Genomic DNA, 25,583 nt, shown 5'->3' with positions numbered 1-25,583 from the left:
AACTTGTTTCATTGGCAAATTATTTCACTTGTGACATTTTTCCCATTTTATAAGTTATTTGCCAATAGAAAGTACTTTTTCATCAATATTAAGGAGTTGTGTACTTAAAACAAACTTCTATTTCTTGCTGAAAAGTTACTTTTTAGTTAGTTTGAATTGTACTGATCTATGTTCTCTAGACCAAAATTACTTGGTAAGATTTTGTGTTTTTGCAGTGAAGCGCTTAAAAAGGTTGTTTATTGGTAATAAATAAATGTTTTTCGGTGTTTGGAAAAATGAGTTGGTTCAAAAACCTCCAGATTAAGTCACATTCAAGGACACTATACCTTTACCTAGCAGTACATTAAGCAATTAAGTTATTAGCCGATTGATTAGTTGGGCTATCTGCTCTGGTTGCTCACCTGCACTGAGCTGCTTAACGGACTACAATAAGTAGCTGTAAAACTGCCTGTTTTATGACCAGAAATATTTCCAAAGTAACCAATTTTGTTTCTTGTCATAGAGGGGAAGTGAAGAAGCTCTCTTTCTGCCAGCTGATAAACAGTGCACAGCAACAAGACGGTAAAGGGCTTGGACACAAACTCTACAAAAGTTCAACTGCCATGCGTTTTGTAGCCTTAGAAATTAGGCTTGGTCTGTTATTTTCTGATCATTATGTCAATTCAACATGCAGATGCTTGTACAGCCTGAGAAGCAAGCAAACTGATAAATGGTGCTTAAAGGTGGGTCTGGTTTTTTCACACACCACCACTGCGGATCGAGCTTTTCTGATCACTACATCACAACATGCAAAAGATCATGCGGTTCTAAATTTAAGGTTGTAATTTTAGAGCCTCGTAAGGACCATTATGATACATATTTTTGGTAAATAAAACCTCATTAACTGAAAATTATACAGTTGCAGATCCATTAAAAAAACACTGACAGATTTCTGCTGTTTTTACCGTTTTGTCGCAAATGTTTCTAATGAAAAACATTTTAAAGAACATGAGGAAAAACAAAAAGCAGTTTTCAAATGACCGTTTCAAAAAAGCTATCCAAACCAACATGGCCATATGAGAACAAGAAACTCAGATAAAATGATGAATCTACTGAATAACCAAATGTTAGTTTCTGTTTTGCAAGCAACACACCTATAATAAAACCTGCCTGACGACATGAAGTCTGTTAAAAGGTCTCAAACAATAACATGCCCTGTTCTAAAGAAATTCAAGGAAGATGAGGAACAAAGCCACTTGTGTTTAGAGGTGACCTATTAAGTTTCCTTGAACAGGTTAGGTTACATCTATTGACAATACAAATCATGTTAATTTTTTCACAGATAACGAGAATTTACCCGGTTGAGTATGTTGAGCTCCTTTCAGCTGTTTTAAGGCGTCTTGTCACTTTAAATAAAAAATAAGCTGCTGATGGCCACGCCCCAACTCAACGTTTACGCTCATTTAGTGTAAAACGGCTGTAAACAGGTGCACAATTATACAACCGAACATCTTTGAAAAGCAGAAGTAGAGCCTTCTGCACAAACAACAGGAATGCAGCAAGTGGTTTCTGGATGGCAAGATGACAACAAAACACTCGTCTTTTCTAGCACCCATTGTTCAGTGCATACAGCGGTAAAACCAGCTGACCAAATGTGCTGGAGCTCAACTTCGGTTGTTAGGTTACGAGGTATGGCTCGACTGAGGTTGCCAGGTTTATTGGTCAATACTTTTTCACTGGGCACCATATTGTTCTGGATGGCTTTTAAATCATCATCTAAAAACAGCATTTTGTATTTATTCAGGTAATCTCTGTCTCATATCCAAAATGTCTGAAACATTTTAAAACAAAAAAAAAGAGAAGATTTCTGTAAGAGGGAAAAACCTTTTAACATCACTAGAGTTAGGACCAGCAAGGTGATTATTTTTTTTAAACAAATTTTTCCATCTCTTTGCCTGATTAATTATTCATTTTACCCCCAAAACGGTTTCTATTTATGTAGAGGAGTAGTGCCTAACTTATTTTCATTTTTGGCAAAATCATAACCAAGAATTTCCTCAAAGGACCGGATGTTTGTTATAGCAAAATGTATTGATAAAACAACACACTAATAAACTGATACATATTAATAAATACATTTTTCTGCATTCCTTCAGTAGTTCTTAAAATTAAATACTGAACATCTTTTCACATTGATGTAATTTGACAATATAAACATAAAAACTGCTTTCATTTGATTGATAGAACAACATTTAAGCACTTTTTTTACTTGAAAGAGTTTCAAGGGTCACATAAATGGTTTTGAGTTTGACATGTGATGTAGAGCTGTTAATATTTTTATTTTAAAATAACCTAAAAAATTTAAAAAAGGTGGATTTTTCCCCAAATTTTCAAAAAGTTTAATATTTTAATATTAAAATATAAAATATTAATAATATTTAAGATATTTCATGTAGAAATTTTCACCTAAATTAGAGCAATACGGTTTTTTTGTTGTTGTTGTTGTCGTTTTTTCTGTTTTGATGTAAAATGTGTGGAGTGTCTTGTATAGTATGCATAACACACTTTCTAATTGATTTAGGCACTGGATGGCACCATTTCCCTGCAAAATAGAAGGGAAACACAGGAACTACTAAGAAAGGAAACTCCCTGAGGAGATGATTCAGACCAAGGCTTGAATGTCAGCTTTAGTTCCCAAATTGGTGGCCAGATTTTCAGAGTTTAGGTATTTTCCTGTCCTGGCAGCATCCAGTTCAAAACAAGAGTGAAGCTTTCAAAACATTTCTAAAAAAGATCTAAACAACTGGAGTGGAAAGATGAGGGAGAGAAAAAGAGAGGAAGAAATGCACAAATAGAAGTATACAAGACTTTGTTTTTTTTTTGTTTTTTTGGAAGAATGATCCCAACAGGACCATCAGAGAGAGAAGAATCTGTGAGAAACTCAGATTTACTGGTATGCTGGTCTCCTTTCAATCTTCTTTCCTTTCTCACCCCTTTAGCTACAATTAGAGACAGTAGATGGGGGGAAAAAACGATGGGTGAATGGACTGCTGATGCATAGAGACAACTGAACCATGAACAAAATTTCTGACAATTAGATCATCCTTTTAGAAATCAGCAAAGCAATGCAGACAGTCAACAACAAAAAAGGAGGACATGTTCATCTTGGTATAGTCAAACCACAGCCACTGATTTGAACTAAACTAGCCAATTCGATGTAAATGTCCTTCAAATCCAGTCAGCTGTCATGTAAACGATAGCCGGGCTTAACTATACAAGAAGGCACGTGGTAATTTGTATGTACATGCAAAAATGTACATGCAAAATACAACACACAAAGGGCCAAACAATCAAGCTGCAGCTCTGTAAGAACTAAAGTAGTGAAGAAAATAAATGCTTCTTTTTGTTGGAGAAGACGATGCTGGCACCTACCTGCACTATATCCTCCCTGCTCATCCTGACCATAACTGTGAGAAGGACGCGTTGGTCCGTAGGCAGAGGGGTCCTGAGGGTAGTTACCCAGGCCTATCAGGGAGATGAGGAGACCAGGTTGACTGAACCCAGATTGTGCTGGCTGACTACCTTATTATAGTTCCCTCACTGACTGTGTACATCTATGCTCACTCACTGGCTACACATGTTACTCTGCTCTACCTTTCTGCATCGTCCACTAGTTAGGAAGGACTGAAAATCATGCCAAAAGTAAGTGCTTGGGGTCACTTTCTAAATAAATATATTACATTAAAGATAAACGTTTAAGGTTTTGTTGTGAATAGCCAGTGGGAAATTATCTTTGTGTGGTTTCATTTCAAATTTATCTGCTTTAGCCATTTGAAAAAACTGCAGTTTACAATGCAAATGCTCGTCTGCATGTCATAACGCATTTCTACCACTTGGGGACAGGCTAACGTACATTCAACAAGACTTTGAGCTCTTTTTGCCTCGTTTGTGCAGCTTTTTACCCTTCCACACTTACAGAAAACATTAATTATAATAAACCAGGCTGTAATTTAGATAAAAAATGTCCATCTATTCACTGCGGCTGTAAAATGTGTTCTTGATAAAGCAACTTTCTTCATAAACATGATTGCTCATTTGGTTTGAAATGACACACAGAAATCTTTCTGTGATTTGGTGTACAGATTAATCTAAACATCTTAAAGAATTAATGTTTGTAGCTAAAACTAGATTTAACAAATAACCTGAATGTCAGTATATTTGAACCTAAATTAAACCTCAATTTATCTCAGTAATTTAATTTAAAATGAAATGTATAGATTTTACATGCAGAGCGAGATTTTTCCCGTTTTAACTAAAAAATTTTAGGATTATGCCTCAAAGCAAAAGAAAAAAACTTAAGTTTCTCAGAAAATGTGATAATTATTGCCAAAACAATCGAGGGCTGATACTGTGACTAGCAGACAGTCCTTGACTCTCTCCAAAGAAGTTAAGGTGCAAATGGTTGTTGCTAAGAAGGCTCACCATTTATGCCAGAATGCTTGAAAGCATGTTAATTGAAAGTTGAGTGGAAGGAAAATATGTGGCAAATGTCAACACTCAACAGAGGTAACTGCAGACTTGAGAAGATTGCGAACGAAAACCCATTCAAGGGTTCGTGTGAGATTCAAACCCTTGAATCAAATCGACTTACAGGTTACTGGGAATATTTATTTGTTCGTGTTAAAGGGGCGACATTATCTACTATTCAGGCACGTAGTGCCATCTAAAAGCTGTTATAAAAAAGCTGTACATCCATCAAACATGAAGGAATTTGACTTTGCAATTTAATACCAGGAAATTGGGCCTCTGTCTCTTTAAGAAGCTCCTACTCTTTCTCCGTCTCCAGGAAGTCATCACAATGTTCCTCCATTAAGCCTTTAGCAGCTTTCTGCGCTGAGAAGTAGCTTTTATAAAAATCAAAATAAAATATTATTAATTTGAAAAATAACACTGAGTTCAACTTTACATTTTTAAATGTCTAAACGTATCAATTATATTCTAATTTATTAACATTGTGAGAAAAATATCCAAGAATTAGTCTAAATTGACTAATTGGGATCTCTGTAGAGATCAATTTAGATTTGATCTTAATCCCTATTTACCAAAAAATATTAATGATTACCCTATTAATTTAAAAAAGGTGAGATGTGGTAATGGGTGAGCATTTGGCCAATATTAACTTGACCAAAAATAAGGGAAAAGTATTTGGTCTGTTGCTAAATTTAGGACGAAACGGTTCTTTTATAAACAGTTAACATGAATGTTTAGTGAGTAAATGTGTGTAAAATTGGAAAAACACCAAGTGAAGAACTCATTCAAGGAGGTTTTAAACTCTTATTTAGGGATTTTGTTGCTGATAATATGTAACATGCATCCCCACTGGCTTAATCCTGACTAAACCTTCATCACTTCCCCTGAGCCAAACACAAACTAAATAAAACCCTTACAAATAAATAATGTTAGCTCCACTGTTAGCTACTCTTTTCTACAAACGGTTAAGGATTTAACATCAACAGCACCACATCACACAAAAGGTCTAGTAGTTTCTACCGGGTCTGCAAACATTTGAAGCAAAAAAGGTGAATGGGACGCCCAGCACAAGCAGGAAACACTGAACAAGATGGACACCTGCCATGACTGACAGCGGTCACATGACTGCTCCAAACATAAACTCAGCAGCTGAAAGCCAAGAGTGAAAACAGACAGAAAACCGAAGCTTCTTCTACATGAACGTCTTTAATCCGGCCGCATTTGTCGCTATGGAAACCAGGTTGTTTTCCCTGTATTTCCCTTTATTTTAAAGCTGAATAAATGTTGGATTTTCTGGTAACTACAGCTACCTCATTGTCGTCTTAAAAAAAAAAATCAAGAAGTAGGAATTTTAATTCCCTACATATCTGCATAAATGCTTACTGTAATGTAACCAGTTTACTACTTTAGAAAAGATTAATGTAACTTTCAAATGAACTTGTGAAACTCTACACATCTAGCAAAAATTTTAATTTTAGAGATGCACCAATTGGCCAGAAATTAGATCCTTGTTCATTAGAAGCATCAAAACAAAAATTTTCCACAGTTTTCAGTCTATAAATGCATCACAATATGTGCTTTCTTTGAAGCTCTTTTTAAGCTTTTGACATGACATTTGCTTTGAAAAAATGCATAAATGAGGATAACCTGCAATTTTGGTTCAAAACTCGTACCTCTAATCCAAAAATCTGCAACTTTATAATTTCAGGCCAGCAAAATAAAACTTGGTTAGAGCTGCAAATGACACGACTTTTTAAAAAAAGATAACTTGCAATTTTAGAAATTTGTTGTCATTTTTAAAGAGCTACCATCTTACTTCTATTTTTAAGGTTTGAAATAAACGTAAACACACAATTTAGCTTTTTTTTTTTTTCAAATTCTGCAAAAAATAAAAAATAAAACATAAAAAAAATTAAGTGTACGCTAATGCTATGTTGCTAATTTATAGCATATTAGGCTATATAACATTTATTTTCGCATTTAAACAGAATTGAATAGTTATTTACATGTTTAATACATTTCCAATGTTGCATAAAAAGGCATAAATGGTTAAATAAAAAATCTCTAGAAGGTGTCAATTTTTTTATCTGATTAAATCGTCAAAATAATCGATTACTAGAATAATAGTTCCAGCCCTATACTTTGCTAAGAAAGCGAAATTAATCAGAAATTTGTTTTTAAAAAGGTGATACTGTCATGCAAGTGCCCTTCTAAAACAACCATGCCAAGATCAGGGTTAGGGAGGAAGAAGGTGGAAGAGTTAATATGAGAAGTGGTAGAATTGGGATCAAATCACAAATCCTGCACACAGAGCATGAAGAAGCCCTTAAAAAAACAAAAACAAACAAAACACATTGCAATGCAGGATGATCTAATTCAAACCCAACTAAGACCTACCAATCTTTAAAAACCAAAGCACAGCCCAGCTGGGAGAACTGGACAGAAATGATTGCTGAGGACTCCTGGAAAACATCAGCAGCATCTCCACAGCAGAGCCAGAGGTGTTCATGTACGCAGAAAGCATGTATGGATGTCCAAGCTAAATGGGACCAAAGAGCAAGCTCCTGCTGCTGTAATGAACTCAGATGTTGCACCAGGTTGGAGTGTATTTGGGAAGATGTGCAGAATTCAAAGGAATGATTAAAAACACAACAATAAATCAAAAAGGGACAGAAAACGTGCAGCACACTTCCTTCCTTCCTTCAGGCTTTCCTTACCATACTGGCTGTAAGGAAAATCAGGCTGCCCTGTGGGAGCTTTGCTCAAGTCCTGAGTTGGCGTGGTTGCGGGGGCAAAGCCCAGCGTTGCCGTTCCTGGTGTGGTGGGAGGAGGAGGAACCTGCGGAGCGTACTGGTCTGCCTGGGGTGTGCCGAAACTGTAACCTGTAGGAGACGGTCAGACAACAGAAGTGAGCCGCCTACAGAGAGCCGTTTGTTTAAATGTTCATGTAAACAAACATCTCCAGTTAAATAAACCTGAAAGGAAACAAATAATAGACCATTTTATTCAGAAGTTTTAACTTCTGAAGTAAATTCTTCTCAAAATTGTCCTCACTGTTTGGGAAAATAAAAAGCTTCAGGATGCATCCAAAGAGAATTCATACATCAATATGTTTTAAATAATCAATTCTCTGGTTTGTTGAAATTATTTTAAAGATTTGTTGAACATCATTTACAAAACATTAACATAACTACTGTCAAAAACACGTGCCAACATGAGCTGGGTTTGTAAACTTTCCCAACTCCCAGGTAAGTTTTCAAAACTTTTCTAGCACCAGATTTTAGAGATAAAAGCAATAAAATTTACTAAAAAAAAAAAAAGAGTTTCTATTCACTCTTAGGTATAATTTATTACTGAAATGTCTCTCACACTCTGTACACCTGACTGGACTGAGAATTACTAATACATAAAAAACCTCTCCAATTTCAATACTGTTAAAGTAAAAAATATAAGCCAACATTTATTTCATTTTCAAAAATCAAAAAGTCACTATTAAAAATAATACAAACAATCCAAATAAATAGTATTGAGGTAAATGATGTTGCTGCTCAGACTAAACCCTTCAACACAATATACGAAATTAGAAACAAATATCTAAAAAAAATACTCAAAGTTTTATGGCATTTAGCAAGTAGAAATAATTTTTGTGATTATTATTGACGTAAAACAATAAAAGTTTGATCCGATTTAACTTCAAACTGTGAATGTTTTTTTTTTATTAGGTGTATGAAAGTATCTGGTTTCAACTGTAAAAATAATTTCCCCAAATTTAGGCTTTTAGTCAAACGTTAGACAACTGCACTTTATTACAAAACTGATTGCTTGATTATCAAGCACCTTGAAAACACTGAAATTCAAGCTTTTCAAGGATTTCCAGCACAGGTACGAACCCTGTACGAGTCAGTAATCCTTTATGGTTATTCCAGCTGCATTTAACTCATTTCTGAGTCTGCAAGTCATGCTGTCCTCTGATAAGACGAAGGTTACTCCCTTACAGCAGCAGCTTAGCGCACACCCTCCTTCACTTCCAAGTAATAAAACGTTCTGGTCCAAAATTATTCAAATGTAACTTTAAATCTACAAAAACACAACAAAAAGTAAGGCTATGAAATTTTTTAAACAAAGTTGAAACCAAAGTGGGAAAGTTTTATTGAGAAAAACTAAATACATCCCATAAGTCAACAGTTTGTAGAGCAACATTTAGAAGAAGAATACTTAGTGAATTTCTGTGTGACTTTATCAGCCTCACGCATTGTGAAGGAGTTTTGACTCAGATTATATGCAGTCAGGACAGAAAAACAGTTTTAACAAATATTTTTTTTTAAAATTACTTATGTTTTTTGTATATTTGTTAAAAGTAGAGGTGTGCCAATTGATCGGTCACCGATCATAATCGGCCGATTTCCGTGAAAAAGTGTATGATCGGTGATCGCCGATCACAGTCTCTTGTTGCCGATCACACAAACCGATCACCTGCTTCTCATTTCGCAGCCTGCCTGTGCAGCTGGTCTCCTTTCCTTCACACTGCGCAGCAACAAATCCTAAGCGATGTGGAACTATAACGCACTGAGTGAATAGGGAAGTTTGCGTGTTGCGGCGGAAAATTGAAGCACGTCAAAATGCATCAACACAACGAAGCTAATACGACATAAAAACAATGCCATACTTGACGGAGTTTGGCTACATCAAGGCTCACTGCAGTAAAAAAGACATATGGAGGATCAGACAGCAGGTAAAGCAGCGCACAGCTACAAACACTCACCCGGATTAGCATGACTGTCAGAAAGCTAAACAAATAACCCGCAAAATTATTTATTAAGTCCTCGAGCTGCGATGTGGTTCTGTTCTCGCTGTTGAACTGCTGCTATGCGCTACAGGTAGTAATATTTCACAGACGGAGCGCCGCTTCTGCTCCACCTGGTAGTGACTCTCACACCGAACCTCTGCTTAAAGCTGCAGCATCTAACTTAAAAAATACATTTTGCATACGTATTAAAACTTTCACTGTCCTAACATGAGACAGATAATCTCTAAAAAAATAATCGATCTCCTCCCGGTTCTGCATAATTACTCCGCTCAGTCAGAAACAGCATCTCAGAACTAGCAGTAATCAGCTAGCCGCCATGCTATCAGGAAGTTTTCATTCAGTAACTCAGGATTGTTTATTGTAATGGATCCTGTATTTGCCTTTGAATGTTAAGTTTTATACTTGAATTTTTTTGGCAATGTTGAGAGGTTTTATTTTGGCTCTTTGCATTATTTAGCCTCTTCAGAGCCTTCATATGTTATCAGTCTGTTAAAGATAGTATTACCAATAGCAGTACAATTTGCACAATGCCCGTTTTGTTTAGTTTTCTTCTTGGAAAAAGTTATTAAAAACAAGTTTTTGTCTAAATTAAGGTGAATTCATGGTTCCTTTTTCCACATAATGTAACCGGTAGTATTTATGATAAAATAATAATAATTATGTGATCGGTATCTGTGATCGGTATCTGTGATCGGCCCTCAGGGGTGATCGGTATCGGTAGGAACAAACCTGATCGGCACATCTCTAGTTAAAAGTGTCGCCATGTTGTAACAGTTAATATGTGAAAAGATCGATCTCCTCCACCTTCTTCCTGACTACAGAGAATTAATCAATCGCCTTCTGAAGAAATACACCACCGACCAAAATCAGCCAATCAGAGCCAGGAGGGTCTTAACGCTGTAAATCATCCTCGTGTACTCGCTGCTCTACGTGCTAATGGTGAGAAACAACTTAAAGTCACAAGAATATTGTTTATCCACCGTCATCGGTGGCCATGCTATGTAGCCTGAGCATTCACAACAGGCTATGTTAGCTGCAGCGTAGCAGAGTGAAAAGGAGAGATGAGCAGCGCCACACAGAGGGTGATTGACAGCACTAAGACCCTCCTCCTGGCTCTGACTGGTTGTTTCTAGAGAGGAGCTTGATTTTTCACAGGTCGTCTTAAAACTATCAGTTTCAACAAATACGTAAAAATTTATTTTTATAAAAGTTGCAGCTTTAAGGTTAGACTTGGTTAGCGACTTAGTAGCTCAGATCACTTTATTATGTGCTCACTAGATTAAACGCTACAACTGAAAGAGGGTAAACTTTATTTGATTTATTTAAAATGACACATCCAGTCAATCTCCTGGCTTGTCTTCTCCAGAAAAACGACTCCGACCACATCAGTTTATACAAAGTTCCTGCATGAAATCCCCTTGAAATGATGCTATTGCCATCAGAGTAAGTAATCTTTGTGAATGAAGGACTGACCGAACTGAGGTGCTGTGCTGTAGCCCTGCTGAGGGTAGCCCTGAGGTGCTGCGAAGCTGCCGGCCGGCGTGGTGACCAGGAATGCGTTAAAGGGTGACGGAGGTTGCGTGGGGGTTCCCCGGCCCGCTGAAAGCGAAGGTACATACCCACCTGCTCAAACAAAGAAAGCATCCATCAATTAATCAATGCAGAAACTTTTGTTTTTAACCACAATTAGACTTGCTTTCATTTATCAACTCAACAGTAACTAACAGACATTGACTGGTTACCAGCATCATAGCATACAACGGTCATCATTTTTAAAATTGTAGTTTTTCATGTTTCCATCTTTTTCTCATTAAAAAGTGACTGAAATTTTTCATTGGCTGCATGGTGGACACGGTTCTACTACGTTGTCCCTCCCCCACATGTTGCTGCACACTGAAATTCAGCTGGATGACAGAAGCTTATGACATGTTTCCCTACCTTAAAGGGAAGAAAAGATGTTTTGAAAATAACTCGGATTAGGAAAAAAAGTCATTGTCATGACTGGAGAAGGGTTAAATTAAATTCTTTTTTTTTTTAAAGAAAATAAACATTTTGTTACCTAAAATGCAATAACGTACCATTCCTTTTAGCGTACACTTGATCATTTGTAGCAAAAGACGCATCTGTAGCTAAAACAAATACTTCTAGGCTTTTGACCTTTTATTTTTTCAAGTAATCAATTCATATTTTGATAACAAAAGGTGCTTAAGAGATTTTTTTCCCCCAGAATTTGAAAAAAATCCAGGCGAAGCAAAAACTGCCACTAGAGTAGTAAAACATTTACAGGCAAAGAAGGGTTTGGTTTTTCCTTTTTTTTTATATCTTAAATGCTAAATAAATATATTTGTGTTTAGTTCTGACTCAGTCCTGCTCCGAGTACGCCATTTTTCAGCCGATTTACTACAGTTAGAAATTAGTTAAACTAGTTTTAATCACAATTAATTAATTTCAATTTATTGTAAAGCCCATGATATCGTTCCTCAAGATTATCATTCAACAGCTTTTATTTGTGTTATAATAACTTCAGCTAATAACTTCAACTCCAGTGACCCCCGCAGGTTGACCTGCAGGCTGACATGAAGTCAAGCCTGACCAACAGCAGAGTGATGCCGGAAACCATTCAACCCCGCCATCTGGCTCAAGTGGTAAATTATCAGCAGCCTCAGCCATTATGAATCAGTGATAACATGCACTGCTAGACTGTCATCAGCACGCTGGCCACAGTGCTTCAGCCCCGTTTCTGCCACGTGAGCGTTTCCAGATAAGCACGTGATCACACGGCCACGACACATCTATCAGCAATCTCACAGCCAGCCAGCCAGCATGCAGAAAACTCAAGGAAGGGTCTGTCAGTGGAGGAGCTGGTACCCACCTATAGGCTGGCCGGCAGCGGACACCCACACTCCTTCAGGAAGAGAAAACAGCCACAGTTTAACACCGATCCAGAAAAGGTAAAATGCTACAGTTTAAACAAGGACTAATTTACATAAACTAGGTTAATGTTTAAAAGTGACCTGTTAAGCTTCCTCGATGGTAAACACTTGTCTTTTCCAGCAGTCATTATACAGCAAATACAATGGTCAAACTAGCTGAGCAAACGTGCTGGAACTCTGCTTGGGTTGCCAGGTAACAGGCAGAGCTCCGCTGATGTTGCTAGGTAACAGCGCAGTGCCCATTTATTGTGACTTATCGAGAGGTTTCTGAAATGGCTCACTTTCAAAAGACCAAAATACTTTAACTTACAGCCAAAAAGCACGTAGATACATATTTTTAAGCTCCTAGGTCGTTTTTAGAAGCAATTGAGACCCAAGTGGAAGTACAAAAAGATGCAAAATGTGAATTTTGCATAACAGGTTCCCTTTAAAGTTCAAGGCAACGAGAGCAAGGACTAATCTACATAAACTGGATTAATGTTTAAAGGTGACCCATTATGCTTCTTTGAACTGCTTAGAACAAGTCTATGTGTGATTAAAAAAAACGTTAAATTTTTTTTGCACAAAATTATTCTTGGATAATGAGATTTTAGTCTGTTCAATATTTTGATCTCCATTTAGAATGAGTTGTTTAGGACCTCTAGCCACTTAAAATCTGAACAAGTTGTTACTGGCTACGCCCCCAACTCAACGTTTACACTCATTTGTGAAAATGCCTGCAAACAAATCAATCAATCAATGAAGTTTATTTGTGAAGCACATTTCAGTAAGGCAGGTCAAAGTGCTTTACATAAAGAAAATTATAAAGAAAACACCATACAGTCCACAGTTGAACAAACTTTACATTTTGATGAGTGCCATCACTAAAAATCATACAGATGTGTAATTATACAAATCTATGAATTGCAGAAGTGGAACCTACTGCACAACTGACAAGAATACTGCAATTTCGGATGGCAAGTCTACAATGAAACTACTGTCTTTTCCTGCAGCCAATCACACGTGCTGGAACTCTGCTTGGGTTCCTAGGTAATGGGAAGAGTTCTGCTGATGTTGCTAGGTAACAGGCAGAGTTCCGCTGATGTTGCTAGGTAACGGCGCATTGCCCATTAATTGTGACTTATTGGGAGGTTTTTGAAACGGCTCACTTTCCAAAGACCAAAATACTTTAGCTTACAGCCAAATAACATCTGGGCGTTTTTGTTTTTAAGCGGTTGGGCCGTTTTTAGAAGCAGTTGAGAAGTACAAATATGTGCAAAATGTGAATTTTGCCTAACAGGTCCCCTTTAAAGTTCAAGGTAACAAAAACAAGTGCTAATCTACATAAACTGGGTTAATATTTACCCAGAACATGTTCCATATCTACACAGGTTGTTGCTCGTTTCACTCTGGGACTCGGTCCCACTCACCCTGTGGGCCGTAAGCCTGTTGCCAGCCTGGGGCCGGCTGTGCTGTCCAACCATTAGCTGCAGTCAAAATCCCCCTGGGAGCCCACTGGCCAGGACCAAGCTGGCCAGGAGCTTTGTTGTCACGAGGTTCTGCCTTCTTTACTTCCACCTGGATGAAGGACAAGAAGGGCACATTTGGCAACACCTGTAAACGGGTCAAATAAATCCTTCACCTGCCCTACCTGTGATGCTTAAGCTTAACGTTTTGGGCCAGTTTAAAATCTTTCACTTTATGTTTATTGGATTAATGTGGGGGAGCTACTTAAATTAAATTTAAAGTGTAGCCACAAGAGCTGTACGGCTATGTGTCTCAGGTACTTGTTATAAAATTAAGTCATTCAATGATTGTACTTTTAAAACATTTTGGCTCCAGATCTTAAAATGTACCCGAGAAACATAGATTTATGTATTTATTTGTTATCAATTGCCCTATGTAAGATCAATACATTCTAATGTAATGTCATGACTTACCTTTCTTCAGCTAATGCTTAAAAAAGGATCTAATTTATCAAATTTATTTGGAGTAAGTTTTGGAGGGTTAATGGATGTAAAGAGAAAGTTGTCTCTTGGTTCTAACAGGATAAACAGTAAACATGCAGATTGTACAAATGAACAGTTTTTTTTTTTAGTCAACATAAAACAGAATCTTCATACTGTGTCAAAAAAAGATAGTAATTGATCCCAATTGAAAAATTAGCTCCGGTTATGTGTTGTTCCACTAACTACGCTAGCAGCTAACCAGAGCAAAGAAGCAGGTTGAGACCAAGCGGAGCCAACCAGAAATAGACTGAAGGGTTGAGTTATTGGGGTCACCTTGCAGGAGGAAAACGAATAGCAAATTCTTCCCCGCTTTAAGGTGTTACCACCTTCCCCAGCTTCCCGTCTTCTTTCTCTGTCGACCTAATTACATGCACATGTTTCCAGCAGTGGCCCTCGCCGCCGCCGGCTGCTACCTGAGCATTTTCTCCCCGTGGGCGCCGCAGCTACAAGTGATGGATACCATGACTTCTGCGTGGTCCCCAACAGCAGAACTGGGATTTGTTCCACAGTTTGATGTGCTCCAGTTTCTAATTTTGTAACTTATATCTCCCAGGCTCCCTCTAGTCCCGGCGTAAAGTAAAGTCAAGTCAAGAACAATGGATTAAGTCGAGCCGCGATTCCTGTAGGAAACGAGGGCAAAGTCAAGGCGAGCGGGTACCAAAGGTACGCACACAGGTTGGGCTGAATCATTAACCGACTAAACGGGTTTCAACTCATCTTTGTAATGTAATAATCAGTGAAGCTTAATGTCTCATTACTTAGCAACAGAAATCCCGTTCAGGTTTTTACTCGTCTTCCTGGGGAGATTTTTCAAATTAAAAGCAGCTATGACCCATTAGGTCAAGTTATTTAAAGAACAAAACAACCGTCTTTATCAAATTCCTTTCAACTTTTCACTGATGTCACAATCCTGAGCCTATTAAAACTCTGTCCAATCTATATCTCGGTTTCTCCAGGTTTCACCAACTCAAATTTAAGACTTTTTAAGATGACCAGAATTTAAGACCTGTATCACAACAGAAATGGACTAAAGAAATGGCAACAGAAGAGAGCCAGTGGCAAAGACGAACATCATCCAGCTAACTGCTGATAAATCTTCAATTACACATAATAGATGTAAAAAAGCTAGCTAGCGTTACTCTTGCTAGCAAGCTAGTTAGCTAACAAGAGTATATTAAGCAGCTAGCTACAAGTAGCAGCAACTGCCCTCAATCATAGAACACAGTGAATACAGACAAATTTATGCATAACAGTAAAGTCCCGCAAGGAAAAAGAAAACTACATAGAATCACATTTAATAGTCTAAACATATTTAAGTCCAACATATTATTTTTCAATTAATTTAAGACATTTTAAGGCCTTCATTTTAAATGCATTAATTTAAATCTTTTTAAGGATGCACACACAAACCCTTCTATTTATTCAAAAACAACTTATATATTTCCAGATAATATGCGCTATGAGCTGTTGTAGAGGACTATAAATGATAAAAATAGACTTTAAAACTCTGTATGTGGCTTGTCCTTATTCAAGTAGGTTTACAAAATGGGAGCAAAAGATTGCAACCAGTAGCATAAACTGGATTTACATAATTTCTGTTTGTACTGAATACTCTCAAACAGTTCCTCAAAAGGGTTTATTACATTAATAATAGTTGAGAAACTTTTTACATGTTTAATCCATTTTGTCCTGTAATGCTAAAGGGAACTGAGCATTTGGTTAATGATAAATTTTAAATAAATCCCAATTATATTTTCAGTTTGTATTTAAGCAGAAGTTATTAGAAAATTTTAATGATCAAATCTGTTAAATATTCGCTTATTCGGCACCGAGAAATAATCTCAGCCAAGCAAATAAACTTTTAGTTTTTAGTTATGTTAACAGCTACAACATCATCCAGCTAACTGCTGATGATGTTAGCATCATCAGCATTCTGGCACAATTGTTTGTGCCAGAATATAAAATGGTACAGATGTGGACAAATTATAATTTATTGCATTAGCATAACCTCACAATGAAAGTTTAACTGTGGATCTTTTGAAACATTCAGTCAGATTTTGCTGCTATAATAAAAACTGAACTTTATTTAAGGTTTTGTCCACGTCTAGTAAATTAAACTGACTTTCACAACATTTCCTTCCCTATAATGTCATGCAAAAACAAAGTTTAACAATGCTCCATTTTAGCCACTGTTTGTATTAAGGCAGAAAAGTAGGCTAACTTTTTTAATTAGACCAAATGTAACTAAATTAACACCAATGATTCAAGAGCTGCAAGGAAACTGACATGTTTGGAGCAAATATCAGATATGTTTTGACTAAAACTTGCCAATTTTGTGGGTGGGTTTTACTCAGCTGAGGCAGCAGCTGGGTGGTGTTTACTACACACACTGAGCCGACACACACTGTGCCAAAAAGGTTATGAAGAGTGTTTGAATGCGACACCACCAACAAAGTGTTGTTTCTGCCTGTATGAGCAGCTTACCTGCCTCTATCTGAAACGCCTTGCAACGAGTGCAGTAAACTCCATCCATCTGGAGAACCCAGCAAGCTAAACAAACACCCAGAAGTGATATGCAAATATCTTTCTTTTGCCTGGCGTTCCACACTTTCCTTTTTGCTTTTTCCGACAGCTAACAGACACAGTATGGAGATTCGACTGAGGTCACCGAGTTGAACTTTTTCAAAAAGAAAAAAATAAATTAAAAATAAAAACATGTTGACATGTAAGTGACCTGCCAACAAAACATTAGAAAACAGACAAAAGAAAGAATGAAGAAAAAAAGAAAACAGAACTGATTAGACCAATCCTTTAGGTGATAAATGGTATTTTAAACTACTTGAATTGGAAATAATTTTACACTGGAAGCCAGAAAAATATGATAAATTTAAGAAATTTTGGTTAAATCTACTTGAGACACTCTAAAGGAGTGGTCAGTTTAAACAAAGCCTTGGGCGACAATTAAATCCACACAGAAGCCGAGATAAGTTGTTAAGTGGTGCCAATATTCTTGTTATTTTAGGATGTTAAGTGATGCATTTAAGCTGCTGATGAAAATTCTGACAATCATCATCAGAGCGCATCGCCCAAGCCTCTGTTCGATCTTAAGGGTAAAATAAAACTACAACTACACACTTTTTTGCCCATGATGTCGTGAAAATGCATGTTGACAGCCTGGTCCACTGATTGTTCGGCCTCGAAAGTAATAAATCCAAAACCTAGCCAACGACCAAGAGTGAATCAAGGTAGCAGGGGGTTGTGACAACACAAGATGAAGAACAGTATTGGGCTTCAGCAGATTGAGGATCCGTCAAGGATGAGCAAGAGGCTCCTGGGGTTCGGATGACGTCGCAGACTTGCAGAGCAACACAAATCCAAGACTAAAGCCTGGGGGGATTGAAGGAAATCTTTTTCTTTAGCAATACTTGGTGAAATGAACAATTATGAACAGCTTACATGTTAAACATGAAGGATGATGAGTGTGGATCACTAGAAAATGAGGTCGGTCAGTAAGGTCAATTTTCCACCTAAATAATAAATTGCAGTATTGTTACATATTGTTAGTTGTTGCCGTTTCATCCAAACCCCACCTTGATCTGTCCCCTGGTATATTGCTGTGGAGCACACACTCGCAGCAGCCATTGTTAATGCATCACAAAAACATGGAGTAACACAAATTGTAGAATGCCTAAAGCTTTCTCCGAGCTTTCCCAAATTCAGTATTTTTTTTTACTTTTGAGTCTGCCAGGATAAGCCTAAAAAAACGGACATTCGCAAAACTGCTTACAAAGGTAACACAAAGATACAGGTCGTAGCGTTTTCCCCTCACCGATTCATTTATTTATTTCACTCAAAGGGTTTTACGGGGAATACACAAAGTGCACCAAGAAGAATCGAGTTCAAAGTCAAACTTTTTGGGAACACCAACCTCTCAATGAACTACTTCAAAACTTCTCTGCAGAGTGTTAACAAGCTGCGGTGATCTACTTTTCAATCTGATTATCTTTGGGTTCTGGCAGAACTGGGTTGAGAGCACATCTCCACTTGGGGACCTAACCTGGATCCAATTAAACGTCCTACGAGACGATTTCAGAGACCTCTAGTGCAACGCCAGGCGTTCCCCTGCCTTATGCTCTACCACTATTAATAACATCTGTCAATGACCCGTCCCCAACCTAAATTTACAACCACACTGGCACCATTAAGAAGTTTGAAATATCTTGGTTGCACTCAAACTGGAATGGCAGAAAATGGTTTCTAAAAAGTTGGTTTTATATATATATATATATATATATATATATATATATATATATATATATATAAAAAGCGGAGTTTTATTTTAACAATGTTATCAATGTGAAGTTTGTCCAAATTTGTTAATTCTTTGAATTTTGAATTTATTTTTGTTTAGTCAACATTTATTGGCGTTTTTTAAGTTCTTTTTCCGCTGCTCTTGGCGGTTGGTGGTGGTTACCGTAGCAACCTGTAACTGCCACTTCTTCAGGTGTCTGTAACTGTGGTATGTATTAGAATCAGCTTTGCGTTTCCTTTACAAGTCTTAGATCTTAACATGTATTTTAGATAAAATTAATAATGTACAGTGTTTCATGAGTAAATTTGCTGTTTTGTATATATTTTTAACTGCCATCATAATTAATGTTGCCAATTTTAGCCACGTTTAATGTTACAATGATAACTGCTGCCAACTTCTCATTGGGAGCTATTGTTTTGCATGTTTTAAGGTTATTTATTGCATTTTTATATTATATTACATATATATGAACATAGAAAGGTTACGTATTACACCTGGAGTGACTTTTTGAAAATTACTGATCCCCTTAAGGGAAACAGGGGATTTTTTTTCCTTTGTATTCCTTCACAGTGATAAATATCAATTTAAACTTGGACTTGTATATACTTCTCAACTCTTTGGTGCAGGAATTCAATTTATTAACTGTGTGTTTATGTAATATATTTCGGTATGGATGGGACTCCACATAAAAACTGTCTGTTATTAGCCATTCAGACAACCAAACCTGTCAGATGGCGACAGTACTCCATGAAAATAACTCCAATAGTCTAAATAGTTTGGATTTTTCTCTTTCAAGCTTGTTTGCTTTCTTTCAGAAAGTTTTCCGTCGTGTTTATGTTTTAGAGAAGATGGAAAGCTCATGTTTGACTCGTTTTGCCTCCGGCATTTAGCACACAGGTTTTGTGGTGCACTTGAATCCAAAAGAAAAAGATGTAAAACATCTGATGTCTTACAAATTAGATATTCTAACATACATAGAAACAAAAGGTACAAAAATGTTATATTGTAGCAGTTCATGCATTTAAGATGCAAGAACTTACTATAGCGAGGGAATGCAAAGGAAAAAGCATCTCAGTATGTTTAAACTTTTACACAGGAAGGATGTTTAAAACCCAATTTTGCAGATTAGATGAATCAGCCAAATATCAAACAAGTCAAAAATATTTAATAAATTCTTTTCATATACTTAATAAATTCAGATCTGAATACTCTCCACAATGGATTCGCAGATGTTATCGCCAATTTGCTAACACTTGTATAAGCTGTTAATTTATTAATGCATGTATGCCAAAAACCACCACTGATTACAGGTTTTTGATATAGGCCTAACACTAAACACAGAATTTGATCAGTGCAATTGAAAATGTGGTGCCAGTTTTCTACCAGTAAATAATACATATGGTTAGAATAAATGCAGTAAATATTTCATATGCGCCCATCCACCAGAATAACCTGATTGAAAACTCTCAGTAAGTCGGTTCTCTCTCTCACCACTTATCTCAGTCTAAAAGACTAAAAACTGATGCACCTTCTGTAGACCCCGTTTCAGAGTAAAAAATGAAGTGCATTTACAGCAGGCCTGTACCTCTGTGTTACCTGTCAATGCACAGTAACCTAAAGGAGAAAAGACAAATCTTATGAAAACAAAGTTAATCACATTCAAACCATTCACAAGGAGAAAGGGGACAGAAGAAAGAAAAATAGAAAGGGCTTACTTACAAAAATACTTAACTTTCTACAAACGGGAAAACATACTATGCCATTTAAGATACAAGTACAAGTTACTTCTAAATCAAGGTAAAGAAAACTTATTCCAATCTTTAAGACATACATAAAATAGTTTTAGTACCAGAAAACGTTAATATTATTAAAGATTAAATAAATGATTGTTACTGATGCAGATCATCATGTTAAATCCCAATGATAAACTATTCTGGGTTCCTCCCAACAGCGGATGAATGGTGACATAAAAGGTGGAGCGATAATGGAAGCAGTGGGTCAGCGGCCGCCGCCGCATCACCGCGATGTGGGACGAGCACAAATGAAACAGCTGTGACTGTAACTCAGCGGGCCGAGCCTGACGCCAGCACAGCCGGCGGGACGAGTCTGATTCCCAAGGAGAGGAGACCGTGAATGCTAAAAGTGTCGACACATGTCAAAGGCTCATCATTTATTTATGACTTAACCGGACAGATGTAAAAGTCAGTCGTTTCTGCAGCCGGAAAATAGGTTAGAGAAACTTTTCAATGGGTAAAAAATTTTTAGCTCAATGCTATTGTTCCTGTGGTAACGATGTCGTATTCGCCATATGGATTTTGGGCTGCGAGCCGCCGCTCTGAAGGACAAATCCCTCTTTAGATGCTCAAACTGTTCTCAATATGCCAGCTGCACACTGTGATTAAGTGCTGTATTTTTTGGAGCACCTATTTTTCCCACAATCTGTCTCCTTATCAGGTAGCAGTTCCTTTTAGCTCTGATCCCAGAATGCATTTCATTAACTTCTTCATTAATTGGATGAATCCGTTTTGTTGCATTTTATAGGAGAGACATCTACTATTAAAAAAAAACAGAAAATGATAGCATTTTATGAAGCTATACATCAACATGTGTAATTAAAGCCACTGTGGACACGGATTTGCATTCATCCGTCCCATGTGGGATTTTCTAATTTTTCTTTTTGCATAAAAAGAAAATGATATCTTTATAACAGCACAGGAAAAAAATGCACTGATTCAATTACAAATATTTATTTTTAGCTGTGTTTTTAGGGCTTAGTGTAGTATTTTGTAGCAAGAACCTTTTATTAAAAAAAAAAAAACAGGAATAAAAAAACATATTAAACATAACATAGTATTAAATATAAATGTCTGTGTCCTGGTGCTTTTGTTCCTATAAAGCAAAACATTACATAAAACTTTAGACAACGATGCGTTAACATTAACTGAATCCTGTTAAAATACACAAAACATTTGCCCTGCTGTCACTGCCACAATAAGAGTAAGGGAAAAATGTGCCAAAAAAATTAAAAATAGAATTCGCAAAATTCCTGCAAAATAATGACTGATTCTTTGCAGAAATATGGAGAGCCGTTAAAGTTATTATAGTTCCTTGAACAGGTTAGAATAGGTACATTGTACGGCGCATACAGCGGTAAAACAAACTGACCAACAAAAGCGCAGGAGCAAGTTGGGTTGCTAGGTGACGGGCCAGGTTCTGGGGTTGCTAGGTAATGGCACTGCACTGGGACATATTTTGAAATGGCTCGTTTTCTAAACCCCCCAAAAAACTAACTCATTGCCAAAAATCGGCTGGGTGTTTTTCTTTAAGGTCTTGGGCTGATTTTAGGAACATTTGAGATTCAATAACTCAGAAGAATTTTTAATTAATACGAGTTACAAAAATATTTTATTTCCCTTTAGGATCAATAAAGTATTATTGAATTTGAATTGAAATGGAAGTATAAAAATGTCCAAAAAGTGAATTTTGCATAATAGATCCCCTTTAAGCAAAAAAAAAAAAACTAAAAATAAATCCATAAATAAATCGAAATGGCGTTCTATCGCATGTATATTAAACATTTTAGCGTCCCAATGTAAAATTAGGAGCCTGTGCGGAACCTTCAACTACAAATAACCTCAAGTCAACAAACAAATGTCATAAATCGTCTTGTTAGAGGTATTTTTAAAGCTACAGCTTCTGTTTTCAGGTTTTATTGTCCTTCAATGTAAGAAATCTAAAATAAATAGCTTCCTTGCTCTGTTTGATCACCGATTTCTTTTCAGAAATCAATCTTGAGGAAAAATCACAGGAAAAGACTCATGTTCTCCACCAAGGTCACAACCCACACACTACAAAGCAAACCCTACAATAGCTACAGTAACTTCAAAAAACATGGAGGAAAAAACAATAAAAACACAATGAGTTGAGTTTTTTCAATCATGAAGTGATAGCAGATGGTGGGACGAGTTAGTCATTTTTCTACTAAATGGCTTCTAGAAAACTGAGCTTCTTTTATTAATGAAACATTCTGGGTTTATTCCAATCTGCTTTAAGTGCCTTTGTCATTCAGTGTGTGTCCAACATACAACGCCTGCTGCAGGGTGACATGTTTTAAGTGAATTAAATGGAAATGAATGGGTTGTGATTTCTCACTTTGGGCCAGAATAGTTTGCCATGGGATTTAAGATGGTGAGGAATAGAGCGGGAGAGAGGGGGGAGAAAAACGGGATCAGCTTTTACCTCGGGGCCTCTGCTTCTCCGCATCATAGATCATTACCACCTCTGTGACCTTGAATGGGACAAAAGGAAAACAGTGGCTCCATTTAGAAAAATGGACAGGATCCTTTCATATTCAATTTAATAACCCTCACTGTTAACGTTCTTCTGCAATGCCATGAAAAAGTGTTTCATTCTACGTTCACACACCAAACAAATGAAACCCAAATTTGATTTTTGTTCTTTTTTTGCCCAAATGCGACCTTTATCAGACTTTTCCACGCCAGGCTGAATTCTGATTCTTTCGATCATCAAAAAAAAATCTGATTTGTACTTCCACATGTGATACTAAATCGGATACAGATTCAGTTGTTTTCAAGTATCTACAGTAGTAGACGTCAATCAAATTTTCTGTTTCTGAAAATTACATTTTTTGGAAAATCTGGATTTTTTTTCACCAATGCACTCTTTCAGTTTCCATAGTTCAGACCGAGTGATGTCAGCCATCTTGTTTGACAAGCGCATTTACAGCTTCTAATTATTTCGACTTTGAATTCAAGTCATCTCACAAAAAGAAGGATTGAAAAAAATTTATTTTTTTAAAAATGAACAAATAACTAAGTGATGAAGAAGAAAAGGATTAAAATCAGAAATCAAATTTGGCATAAAAACAGGTTGGAGATTTTTCATAAACTGAAATTTTATTGCGGTCGCATTTAATTGGTACTATGAACAAACAAGCATGCTGTGTGAATGTAGCATTGTAGATTCAAATAATGAAAAATAATACACAAAGATAACCTGAGTAGATTATTTTACAAAATAATTTATTTAAAATTCAAAAAGAAAAAGGTATCCAAAGCAACCAGCCCCTATGTAAAAACAGTAACTGTTCACTTTGTTAAATCACTCGACTGTAATTAATGATTAATATCAGATCAACTTTACAAGCAGAGCTGCAGCATCCAGAATTTCCTGAAATAGAACTTTTTCCTGCTATTTTAAGCTAAAAAAAAAAAAATCAAAAAAATAGATTTATTAACACACGAGAAAACCAATGACATCCATCAGTCTGGAAAAGGTTCCAAAACACTTTGTTGGATCTTATCAATTAATGCATAAATTTGCATTTTTAACATAAATTAGTCTCATCGTGCTGATGTGAGCGCCGCGCCTCGGAGCGTCGGCCACCAACTAGACGCAGCCAGTGTGTGTGGTAGAAAAATGAACTGGGGCATAATTATTGACTGATCTGTGCAGCTGCCCTCTAGGCTCCAAGACTCCAGTGAAACAGTGAGAGCCATAAACAACAAATTATAAAGACATAGAGTTCATCTGGCCGGCCTACAAAAATTACTCCAGGAGTGAAGTGGCGATTCATCCGGGTCACAAAAGAACCCAGAACCTAGAACCAGATATAAACCACGCTGGTCTCACTTGCTTCGGTGAAATAAGTGATGATGATTCAACAGGACAGATGCTCAGCAAATAAAACGGCATCCATAGAGGAGATCAGAGGCTAAAAGAGACAAAAACAAAGAATCCTCCCACATTTTTAAGACTTTTGAGAAAATATTTTGTCTACTAATGAGAAAAAAGTCCCATTACATCTGGTGGAAAGCAGCATTTCAGAAAGAGATCGTCATGCTTATGGTCAGACACGGTGCTGGCAGTATGATGATCTGGGGACCTGGACAGCTTGGAATAACTAAACTCTGCTGCAAACCAAAAAAATCCTGAAGGAAAATGTTCGCCCATCGGTTCGTTACATTAAGCTAAAGCAAATTTTGACAAGCAGTCACTTCATCTCTGGCTAAAAAGAAACACAATAAAGGTTTCTGGGCATTTGTCTAGTCAAAGTATGCACTTGTTTCTAATGGAGAACACACGACTGACGCTCAATAACCCTCAATTGTGTCTGAATTTAAACATTTCAGCCACACAAAAAATCATCAGTTATTGTAAATCAGGTGTCTGCAACTCCATCCTCCAACATCTGGATGCATCGCTGCTGCAGCGTCACTGGCAATCAACAGGTTTGACAAAGCAGAAGGTAACTTCTATAAACATTTATTTATTTAACTAATTATTAAAACTGTTAATCTCCTGGCAGTATGAGACAGATAATATGTGAAAAACTAAATCAAGTTCCTCCATCTCCTCCCTGTGGTCCTATTGCCATCTGCAGAAATACAACACTCCTGCTCAAAAACAACCAATCAGAGCCAAGAGGAGGGACTTCGTGCTGTCAATCACACTTGTAAAGCTGCTGCTCACACCCGCCTCTACCACGGTGAGCACAGTGGTTCAAGCTCAAGACTGCTGCTTTGATAAAGGTGGAGAAATAACTTAAAGGTACAGGAAAATTTGCAATTTCTCAAGTTCGACACGATTCGCAATGGGGGAGGAGCTGAGAACCTGCAAGTCGTGCTTATTCAAATAATTTTAACATTAAAGGCTCATTGTCTTTTACCAAAAACAAAAGTGAAATCCTACTAAATCTGACACCACTGTTTTTGTTTACATTTCATAAAAAGGAAGTAGCATTCAGCGTCTTCTTCAGTAGTTCTTGATGCAGTGTCCCCACAGGCGAGGAGGGGAAAAGGTTTTTCAAAGGGTTTGGTCCGTTTGACAGTGCAGTGAGAAAGAGAAGCGCACCAGCTGAAAAAGTAACAAATGTTGTAACTTTGGTCCCAAACCGTCTACTGGACTATCAGGTGTGAAAACACGCCAAGTCTCTGGTTTTCTCAAAACTTTCTACTCCAACTTTAGTCGTTCATTTGATTCAGGGGTGCTGGCTTTTTTTCTTTTAATAAACA

The 25,583-nt window shown here is 36.9% G+C and overlaps 1 protein-coding gene and 1 long non-coding RNA gene across 5 annotated transcripts in view; one reads left to right on the top strand and one right to left on the bottom strand.

Annotated features, from left to right (window-relative positions):
* Positions 1-25,583, bottom strand: part of dazap1 (DAZ associated protein 1) — a 35,293-nt gene that overhangs the window by 2,121 nt on the left and 7,589 nt on the right. The window contains exons 6-13 of one of the 4 annotated variants that reach the window (XM_008406638.3): positions 22,789-22,837; positions 17,373-17,455; positions 13,659-13,806; positions 12,189-12,221; positions 10,790-10,939; positions 7,227-7,391; positions 3,412-3,504; positions 2,931-2,978 (exon numbers count right to left, since the gene is read on the bottom strand). In XM_008406638.3, coding sequence (XP_008404860.2) covers positions 2,931-2,978; positions 3,412-3,504; positions 7,227-7,391; positions 10,790-10,939; positions 12,189-12,221; positions 13,659-13,806; positions 17,373-17,455; positions 22,789-22,837 — 769 coding nt within the window. The remainder of the gene's footprint in view (positions 1-2,930; positions 2,979-3,411; positions 3,505-7,226; positions 7,392-10,789; positions 10,940-12,188; positions 12,222-13,658; positions 13,807-17,372; positions 17,456-22,788; positions 22,838-25,583) is intronic. The other 3 variants (XM_008406639.3, XM_081606140.1, XM_008406640.3) reach the window with 3 other exon arrangements.
* Positions 20,614-25,180, top strand: LOC145551412 (uncharacterized). The gene is made up of 3 exons (XR_014087236.1): positions 20,614-20,778; positions 24,702-24,817; positions 24,953-25,180. It is a non-coding gene; the product is annotated as an uncharacterized LOC145551412 (long non-coding RNA).

Source organism: Poecilia reticulata, chromosome 4 (assembly GCF_904066995.2).
Source record: "Poecilia reticulata chromosome 4, P_reticulata-male-v2, whole genome shotgun sequence".
Taxonomy (NCBI): domain Eukaryota; kingdom Metazoa; phylum Chordata; class Actinopteri; order Cyprinodontiformes; family Poeciliidae; genus Poecilia; species Poecilia reticulata.
This window is presented reverse-complemented; position numbering and strand designations above follow the sequence as displayed.